The sequence below is a fragment of the Notolepis coatsorum genome (assembly GCF_963971535.1).
Source record: "Notolepis coatsorum genome assembly, chromosome: 1".
Classification (NCBI taxonomy): Eukaryota; Metazoa; Chordata; class Actinopteri; order Aulopiformes; family Paralepididae; genus Notolepis; species Notolepis coatsorum.
In genome coordinates, this window is record NC_140165.1 from 277,198,814 (window position 1) to 277,209,477 (window position 10,664).

The 10,664-nt window shown below is 51.8% G+C and overlaps 1 protein-coding gene across 1 annotated transcript in view; it reads right to left on the reverse strand.

Annotated features, from left to right (window-relative positions):
• vwa7 (von Willebrand factor A domain containing 7) overlaps positions 1 to 3,436 on the reverse strand; it is a gene marked incomplete at its 5' end in the record, with an annotated part of 54,765 nt that extends 51,329 nt beyond the window's left edge. Inside the window, one exon of the mRNA XM_084310133.1 lies at positions 3,188 to 3,436. Within this exon, the coding sequence (XP_084166259.1) occupies positions 3,188 to 3,436 (249 nt within the window). The remainder of the gene's footprint in view (positions 1 to 3,187) is intronic.
• Positions 3,437 to 10,664: the final 7,228 nt, after the last annotated feature.

Here is a 10,664-nt window from a genome sequence, read left to right on the forward strand (position 1 = left end):
GCTACACGTAAAGTGGGGCTAGCAGAGGGACAGGGTAGCTGCCTGGGCATCGCTAGCTACATGGCCTATGCTAGCTGTAAGGCTACATTAGCACAGAGGTTGTGCTAGCTGCCGGAGCTAAGCTAGCAGACGGGGCTGGACTAGCAGGAGAACAAGGGATTAGCCGACAGGGCGGCTCCAGGGAAACTGACCTTGCTAGCTGAAGGGGCAGTCCTAGCAGTGGGGAACAGGGTATTAGCCGACGGCGGCTCCAGGAAAACTGACCATGCTAGCTGAAGGGGCAGTCCTAGCAGTGGGGAACAAGGGATTAGCCTACAGGGCGGCTCCAGGAAAACTGACCTTGCTAGCTGAAGGGGCAGTCCTAGCAGTGGGGAACAGGGTAGCTATCTGGGCATTGCTAGCTACAGGGCCTATGCTAGCTGTAACACATACATCAGCATAAGGGCTGCGCTAGCTGCCGGAGCTAAGCTAGCAGACAGGCTGGACTAGCATGAGAACACATGGGGTTAGCTGCAGGGGCTAAGCTAGCAGACGGCTGGACTAGCTGAGGAAGCCGGTAGCTGCAGGGGCTCTCTAATACACTGTCTGTGCCGGCTGGGGTCGTCGACGTAGCCAGGTCGTAACTGTTAAGGATAGTGATGCGACCCCAATTGCACGACACAGACAGGTAATCAGAGTTAGCCAAAACAAGGGCATAATTTATTCACAACAAAAAAACGGCACTGTCCCTTTAAGGGAGAACTCAAAATACACAGGTGAATCTTTCTAGAGTCCATGAATGAAATGAAAGTTCTGAGTCTGGTCCTGTTCATACTCACCAGAACACTTGCCGACGGGCAACACAGCAAACAGGGGTCCATGAAAAAGGAGTGAGAACATAGGCATCCTCCCGTGGAAGCATAGAGAGCAATGACGATGCCTCACACCACCGAACACTGCCGACGTGCAACTCAGCAAACGGGACCCACGGAAAAGGAGTGTGATCATAGGAATCCTCTCGTGGAAACATTGAGAGCGATGACGATGTCTCACACCAGGAACGAGGCCCACGGAGAGAGAGTTGGAGGCAGTAGATGGCACAACGTCTCACCCTAAAGACGCGGCGGTAGATGGTAGCAATGGATGGCACAACGTCTCCCAGTGAGAACATAGGAAATTCTCCCGTGGGATTATAGAGAGCGAAGACGATGTCTCACCAGGAACGCCGCAGTTGATGGTAGATACAGAGCGACCTGGCAATGAGTGGAAGCCAGTCGGCAGTATTTGTAGTCTCACAACGAGCTAAATGCCAACCACGAGAAAGAAACGTCGGCACGCCCCCTCGTTGGGCAGCATGCAGTCCTACCCAGCCCTCACACTATTTGTGTTTTCCTTAACATTTATTTTGCATTTATTTGTTCACGATTAGTCTACATCAAATGTTTTATCTATATATCTATATTAATATATGTATCTATATATATAATACATCCACAGAGCTTTTAGAATTCTGCAGGTGCAGAATAAAAGTATTGCTTTTCCCCCAAAGAAATGATTGATTTATGAATGTATCATTTAAAAAAGGTTGGCAGGTCAAAAATGAATGTTGTTGTTTACATGTATCCTGTCCCTACTTCCCATTTCCCCACATGGAATGCACCTGATTGGTGCTGCTAGTTGAGATGCTGACATGCTGGTGCACTAGTCGGACATCTAGTGGCTCAATGTTCACCTGCTCCTGTGTGTGCTGGTGTTGGTGCTGGTGTTTCATGTTTCACCTGCTCCTGTGTGTGTTGGTGCTGGTGTTTCATGTTTCACCTGCTCCTGTGTGTGTTGGTGTTGATGTCTCATGTTTCACCTGCTCCTGTGTGTGCTGGTGTTGGTGCTGGTGTTGATGTCTCATGTTTCACCTGCTCCTGTGTGTGTTGGTGCTGGTGTTTCATGTTTCACCTGCTCCTGTGTGTGCTGGTGTTGGTGCTGGTGTTTCATGTTTCACCTGCTCCTGTGTGTGTTGGTGCTGGTGTTTCATGTTTTACCTGCTCCTGTGTGTGTTGGTGTTGATGTCTCATGTTTCACCTGCTCCTGTGTGTGTTGGTGCTGGTGTTGATGTTTCATGTTTCACCTGCTCCTGTGTGTGTTGGTGCTGGTGTTTCATGTTTCACCTGCTCCTGTGTGTGTTGGTGCTGGTGTTGATGTCTCATGTTTCACCTGCTCTTGTGTGTGTTGGTGCTGGTGTTGATGTTTCATGTTTCACCTGCTCCTGTGTGTGTTGGTGCTGGTGTTTCATGTTTCATGCTGGTGTTTCATGTTTCACCTGCTCCTGTGTGTGTTGGTGCTGGTGTTTCATGTTTCACCTGCTCCTGTGTGTGTTGGTGTTGATGTCTCATGTTTCACCTGCTCCTGTGTGTGTTGGTGCTGGTGTTGATGTTTCATGTTTCACCTGCTCCTGTGTGTGTTGGTGCTGGTGCTGGTGTTTCATGTTTCACCTGCTCCTGTGTGTGTTGGTGCTGGTGTTGATGTCTCATGTCTCACCTGCTCATGTGTGTGTTGGTGCTGGTGTTGATGTCTCATGTTTCACCTGCTCATGTGTGTGTTGGTGCTGGTGTTGATGTTTCATGTTTCACCTGCTCCTGTGTGTGTTGGTGCTGGTGTTTCATGTTTCACCTGCTCCTGTGTGTGTTGGTGCTGGTGTTTCATGTTTCACCTGCTCCTGTGTGTGTTGGTGCTGGTGTTGATGTCTCATGTTTCACCTGCTCATGTGTGTGTTGGTGCTGATGTTTCATGTTTCACCTGCTCCTGTGTGTGTTGGTGCTGGTGTTGATGTTTCATGTTTCACCTGCTCCTGTGTGTGTTGGTGCTGGTGTTTCATGTTTCACCTGCTCCTGTGTGTGTTGGTGTTGATGTTTCATGTTTCACCTGCTCCTGTGTGTGTTGGTGCTGGTGTTTCATGTTTCACCTGCTCCTGTGTGTGTTGGTGCTGGTGTTGATGTCTCATGTTTCACCTGCTCATGTGTGTGTTGGTGCTGATGTTTCATGTTTCACCTGCTCCTGTGTGTGTTGGTGCTGGTGCTGATGTTTCATGTTTCACCTGCTCCTGTGTGTGTTGGTGTTGATGTTTCATGTTTCACCTGCTCCTGTGTGTGTTGGTGCTGATGTTTCATGCTTCACCTGCTCCTGTGTGTGTTGGTGCTGATGTTTCATGCTTCACCTGCTCCTGTGTGTGTTGGTGCTGGTGTTGATGTTTGCCAACGCTCGCCAGGGTCTCCATGGTGACGTTGAGGATGGCCTTCTCGGTCATGTGCTGGTGCGTGTGTGAATCCCAGGCCAGTGTCAACACGCGGGACCAGAAGTTTGGGAGGAAACCTGTGCAAGGCGGGGCCAGGAGCAGGTAGGCCAGACCCCACCAGAAGCTCCGCCCCCCAATCCCTCCCCAACAACTTCCTCTACTCTGTGACATTGCTTCCTGGGAATATAGGGCAGATGGATGACATCATACCTGTGCAGGGGAAATATATAGAATTAGACATTTCTTTAGACTTTAAACGTCTATTTTATTGATGTACTTTAGAAGTAAGTTGGATTCCAGAGCTGGAAGTATAATAAGGAGAGGAGTCAGTGTTGTCATCGAAACAAAAATGGCTCCTGATCAGTTCACCACTGAATTAATTTGCATGTGTTTAAACACTACTCTGCTGTTACGTGAGAAAATTACTGGTGGGTGGCGTCATAACCAACACATGGATAGTAATTTGAATGGAGTTGGTGGCATTTATTCCATGAGGAGGAGTTTCAGGGTGCATGCAGAAACAGACCAGTCAAAATCTGTTGGGTTTTCAAATGTCCTGAAATGTCCTCCTCAGGGGGAGGGAGAATTTGTTCCCAAATCAAAAGAGCTTAACTGTGGAGTTGACAGGCCTCCATGGGGAGGGGGCACACAGACAAGAATTATTTTTGAAAGTGAGGGCAGTAAACGGATGACAGGTGTTAGTTTTGGCTCCAGCCGTAAAAACAAGGTACCGTACAACCAGTTATTGGCCATTAAAAAAATGTAGGCGGCAGTGAGAACCAGGAACAACAATCCTGAGCATGACCTTTTGCATCTACGGTATATTGCATTTGTATCGCTTCGAATGTCAGTTTTTTTTTTTTTTTTTTTTTAGATGTTTTTTATAAGCCCTCAGACAGACATCTTAACCTTCTGTAGTGTGGTAGTGGAAGGTTAACCTTCTGTAGTGTGGTAGTGAAAGGTTAACCTTCTGTAGTGTGGTAGTGAAAGGTTAACTTTCTGTAGTGTGGTAGTGAAAGGTTAAGCTGCTGTAGTGTGGTAGTGAAAGGTTAAGCTGCTGTAGTGTGGTAGTGAAATGTTAACATGCTGTAGTGTGGTAGTGAAATGTTAACCTTGTGTAATGTGGTAGTGAAAGGTTAACCTTCTGTAGTGTGTTAGTGAAATGTTAACATGCTGTAGTGTGGTAGTGAAATGTTAACCTTATGTAATGTGGTAGTGAAAGGTTAACCTTCTGTAGTGTACTAGTGTGTTAGTGAAAGGTTAACCTTCTGTAGTGTGTTAGTGAAAGGTTATACCTTCTGTAGTGTGGTAGTGAAAGGTTAACCTTCTGTAGTGTGGTAGTGAAATGTTAACATGCTGTAGTGTGGTAGTGAAATGTTAACCTTATGTAATGTGGTAGTGAAAGGTTAACCTTATGTAGTGTGTTAGTGAAAGGTTAACCTTCTGTAGTGTGGTAGTGAAAGGTTAACCTTCTGTAGTGTGGTAGTGAAAGGTTAACCTTCTGTAGTGTGGTAGTGAAAGGTTAACGAAGGGTTATGTATATAACCCAGTTCTATGAGTTAAATGGTGCACTCAGCACCTGTTCTGCACTGTACTTCACTTCGTGCACGAGCACTGAATAAAAAATTCCACCATGTACCTTTACATCCCAACATCCGTCTGACCCACCCCCTTCCGCTTACCTTCATAAGCAGGTGTGTGGTCACCTACTCGCCTCCTTCCCAAACTTTCACCACAAGGCGAGATCAAGGGCCGCAGCGGCGTCCAGGTGCTGAGCGCACCATTTAACTCATAGAACTGGGTTATATACATAACCCTTCGTTCTATGTCGTTAATGGCTTGCTCAGCACCTGTTCTGCAACAGGGGCTGAGCGGGAGCCATAGCCCGACCAATGTACCCCGCTGAGGCCCCCCACAACCATCAGACCGGGGAGGACCGAGCCCCCCCCGACCCTCCCTAATGGAGGATACCTCCCCTATTGGAGGTTCACGGGAGGGCGACGGATCCAACCGTGCGAAGAGGCACTCAAGCAACCCAACGCACAAGGTGAGCAGACCGTGGCTTGAACCCACGACTACACACACGCACAACCCGCATGCCACCCGGGAACGAACGAGGGAACAACCACGTTACTGCCCCCAAAATCACGGGGTCAAGAGCAAACCCAACCCCGTGGCAAGGCCGTAGCAGCGGAGCGCGAAGGAAGACCCAGACCCACTGAAGGGACTGGATCCCCTGGAAAAAGGGGGCCCGGAGAGGTCAATGACGCCAGGCATCAAGACCCCACCAGGTGGTCATTTAGTGACACCGCCCCCCACATCGCCAGCGTATTCAGATAAGGCCCCTCCAAGAGCGGGCCCTTACCCCCCAATAGCACACCGCCCGGCATACTGACCCTGTAGAACAGGCAGTCAGCATGGCCGTAAGCACTCAAAAGGTTAACTAACGGAAGCAGGCAGCGTACCGGGGAAACCAGGCAACAGGCTGTAACCCGAGCCTGGAGCACTGCGGACGAGACAGGCGCCAAAGGAGTCAGCTGGAAAACAGCCCTCCCGGCGGAAGGTGCGGACGCTGGCGTTGTTGACCACCATGACGAAGCCTCCATTAAAAAAAAACCCACCCAGAGGGGTCGAGGCAGAGAAGGCTGACACGATTGGCAGACGTCATGAACGTGCAGGGGCACACTCAACCGGGTAACCCGGGAGTTGACTCTGCTCCAACACACCAGGGAACCAACCACCCTGTCGTTACCAGATGCGGTGGTTGTTCCTATAACCCCTCAAGAAAAAAAGGGTTATCCCAGATCTACGGTATCAACAAAACTTTACTTCGGACCGGGCCCGGCGGCCCGGGAAGCACACAGGGTTACCAGAGGAGGTCCAGAAGACCACCCCAACAGCCCCCTCTCCGCCATGCATGAGAGAGGTGCGGAAAAGAGAACCAGCCCCTTATGATAGTGCCAGGTACAAAGTACCCAACAAGGGTCTCTATAACGCCTAACCTTGTGACGCCCCGGGCTGACCCGGCCTTTTTCCCCCCTGGAAAAAAGCCCAAGTCCCTCAGGGTACCAGAACAGCAGATCTGCATCCCCGGCGGACAAACGGGTTAACTGACCTGGACCAGCGTGACCAGAACCAGTCCCGTGCCCTAACCACGCCGACATGCCTACTCCAGGAGAAGGGGCAGATATGCGTGTTGATCTAAAACCTGAAAAGAGGGCGCCACCCAGACGGGCTGGTGTGAACCGCGCTCGGTGGCCCACCCCAAGGGCGTGCCCCTGTACATATGTTCAGATCCATTCCGTTATCATCCCCCAGATATAACTGTTTACATTTTTACATCCAGTCACCCCTATCACAGAGGACTTCAGACTGAAATTCCCCAGAGAGCCTTCCCACGTGAGTCGTAGAATGAAAAAGCCATGGTAACTACGAGTCATGTGATCAACTGACTCAAGTTACACATAAAATCGAGCGTAGTGGACCCGTAAGTCCTACGCTCTATCCCGACACTTTGACACAACAGATCGTACGTAAAGATCCAACTCACGGAAGCCATCATCATAGCAACGTGCGTAGTGACATATGCCATGACGGGGGGAAACCCAACACTCAACGCCTGTTTTTAAAAGTCAGGGCAACCCTTCCCCCCCCCCCCTCCCTGCCAAGTCGCCTAACGGCTTGGCCCCGACTGGCCTAACAGGAGATGAGTAAACCCCCCTGACCAATCAGAAGAGGGAAGGAGGGGTTTATTCGGCACCCCCTCACAAACCCTTCCCCCTGCACACAATAACAACTGTAGCATATGATACCTTTGGTAAAATGCTAATGAAATAGCGCAAGCTAATACAATGCACGCTACCCACAGATAACTGTGAACAGGGTTTACAACAAAACCAAGTCGCGTGTGTGTGTGAATCCTACACCCGCATCCTATGTTGTACATAGAAAAACACCGATAGAGAGAGCGAACGGCTGGGCCGTGGAGCGTGTGTATACGAGCATTACTGCAACTAACACAACAGTGTTGTAGCTCAACATTACTTGTGTAAGCAACAGACCATACAACTAGCCTCTACCTGCATGTGGAGTGTCAGGCCGAGGTAGAAACCATTCTATAACCGAGTGTAGGCTGCAGACCTTGCTTAAGCTCATAACACGAACGCAACCCTTCTATCAATGTATACTAGTGAAGATTCACACTTTGCAACCTCATCATATGTTTTGGTGAAGAAACACACAGTTTGTTAACAAAAAATACAGTCCCCCTTTAGAGGGGACTTTTTTATTGTCGAACAAAATTATATGAGAGGCCGGGGAGGGGATTAACAGAGGGGACCACAGGGGAAAAAAGTCACTGGGCCTAGCGGCGCCTGCCGCCTCGAGCCGCTCGGGATTTGCCACCCCGGGAAGCCCCGGAGGGACGGTAGACAATCGGCGGCTGGTCACGGCGATCCCTACCGTCTCCTCCAGGCGCAGATGGGCCGGCTGCAGCGGCGGCGCCCTCTCTCCTCCTGGCCTTCTTCGAAGGGCCAGCAGTGGCGGTGGTAGCAGCAGCAGTCACGGCGGAGGAAGCTCGACGACGTGGCAGCCGTCTGACTCCACCAGCGATGTCGGGAGGGGGAAAATGAGGTTGAAGCACGGAGCGCTCCTCCTGCATTTCTCTGCGCGTCGAGGTCATCAAGTGCAGGGCCTTCCCGAACAGTCCAGCATCGGAGAGGGTGGCCGTTAGAAGAGGACCTCTCTTCTTCTCCGGCACACGGGCCTGCTCCAGCCAAAGGTGGCGCTGGGTTAAAGTCGCCAGGGCTCGCACTTTCCCAGCGGCTATGGCCTGCAGCTGAGTCAGATGCAGGACAGCTCCTGCCGCCTGGGTGAGCTGGTCATGTTGGACATCACTCAGCTCCATGCCGCCCGTCAATATCCCGGATATGAATCTTGCCAGCTGCGCGACGTTAGACGCGGCAGCCAGAGATTGTGTTCCAGAGATGAATGACTGGTCGCTCCAATAAGCCAACCGCCTCGCCGATTTCCCTTGAGGAACCGGCTTGCGTAACGGCTCCCACACCACCTCTGGACAGAGGAGAGCGGCCATCGGCCTATCAAGCCGTGGCACGCCCTCTCTCATACCTTCGACCAAACCCGCCACCCGCGTAACTTGTACGTAGGCGGGGGTGAGGCCAATGATGTGGGACACCACCTGGCCCGACGAACATAGGCCCCCATTGAGGGGAAAAATGGGTAGACAACGTCCACCCCTCTCACCGGGCGATGCTGCCAGAGATGACCTATTAGATCATCAGGGACAGGAACAGGCAGTGGCTGCGGCAGCGGCACGCCGTTTGCAACGGCCGCCACCGCCATAAGCTCGGGAAACAAAGCCTGCAGTTCCCCCTGCAGACTTTCCTCCACCGAGCCCGCATCCCTCACATGCAGCAGGCTACGACTGGTCAAGGAGCCACATTCCGATGTGGCTGATAGTAGGGCATCCTGCCGACGAGTCAGAGGGTCTTCCCCGACGTCTTCAAACAAGGCGCCCCAAGGAGACATTTCACCCCCCTCCAGTGTTACCTGGACGGGCGGGATACATGTCTCCACCGGGCCTTCAAATAAGAACCCGTCTGCCTCTACCATGTAATCCTCTGTTTCCATCGGGCAGGTAGAGACCGACGCATCCTCACTGGGCTCCAGCAATTCACCAAACCCAGGCCGTTCGCGTCTGCAAGCCACCATCTTGCGACGGGAGCGAGCAGACGCAAAAAGTTTGCGTCTCAAATCCTCTGGAACCAAAGGAACCGGCCGCTCAACAGCGGACGATTCCCCGGAAGCAGAGGAACCAGAGCCATGACCAGGCCATCACAGAGGCGACGGCACCGGTGCACCAGCTCCTTGGAGAGGCAAACTACCCATCGGACGCCTACCGGGCGTGGCTGTCAACCACGAGAGAGGCAACAGCCCTGCACCAGAACGCACGACGGAGGCGGAAATGTAGAACCGCTGGTGGAGAGTGGCTCTGCGACTCTCCGAAGTAGACATTATGACTTAGATTTTTCGATTGAATATTTATGAGAAAAGAAAAAAATAAGCACAATGTAAACACGTCTCAACTTTCTTCAGCTAACAACCTCGTCAAGTGGGGATCTACCGAAGGCACTTCCTTGTGGTGAAAGTGAAGAAGGAGGCGAGTAGGTGACCACACACCTGCTTATGAAGGTAAGCGGAAGGGGGTGTGGTCAGACGGATGTTGGGATGTAAAGGTACATGGTGGAATTTTTTATTCAGTGCTCGTGCACGAAGTGAAGTACAGTGCAGAACAGGTGCTGAGCAAGCCATTAACGACATAGAACCTTCTGTAGTGTGGTAGTGAAAGAGTTAATCTTCTGTAATGTGGTAGTGAAAGGTTAACGATAGGTTATAACTATAACCAAGTTCTGTGAGTAATGGTGACGCTCAGCGTCACAACTGCACTATACTTCACTCGTGCACGCGCACTGAATAAAAAATTCCACAATGTACCTTTACATCCCAACATTCGTCTGGCCACACCCCTATCAGCTTACCTTCATAAGCAGGTGTGTGGTCACCTACTCGCCTCCTTCCCAAGCTTTCACCACAAGGTGAGATCAAGGGCCGCAGCGATGCCTGACGCTGAGCGTCACCATTACTCACAGAACTTGGTTATAGTTATAACCTATCGTTCTGTTTCGTAATGGATCTCGCTCAGCGTCACGACTGCACAAGGGAGGCTGAGCGAGAGCCATAGCCCGACAAATGTACCCCGCTGAGGCCCCCCACAACCATCAGACCGGGGAGGACCGAGCCCCCCCGACCCTCCCTAATGGAGGATACCCCCCCTATTGGAGGTTCACGGGAGGGCGACGGATCCGACCGTGCGAAGAGGCACTCAAGCAACTCAACGCACAGGGTGAGCAGACCGTGGCTTGACCCCACGACTACACACACGCACAACCCGCATGCCACCCGGGAACGAACGGAAGGAACAACCTCGTTACTGCCCCCAGAATCACGGGGTCAAGAGCAAACCCAACCCCGTGGCAAGGCCGTAGCAGCGGAGCGCGAAGGAAGACCCAGACCCACTGAAGGGACTGGATCCCCTGGAAAACGGGGGCCCGGAGAGGTCAATGACGCCAGGCATCAAGACCCCACCAGGTGGTCACTTAGTGACACCGCCCCCCACATCGCCAGCGTATTCGGATAAGGCCCCTCCAAGAGCGGGCCGTTTCCCCCCAATAGCACACCGCCTGGCACACTGACCCTGCAGAACAGGCAGTCAGCATGGCCGTAAGCACACAAAAAAGGTTAACCAACGGAAGCAGTCAGCGCACCGGGGAAACAAGGCAACAGGCTGTAACCTGAGCCTGGAGCACTGCGGACGAGACAG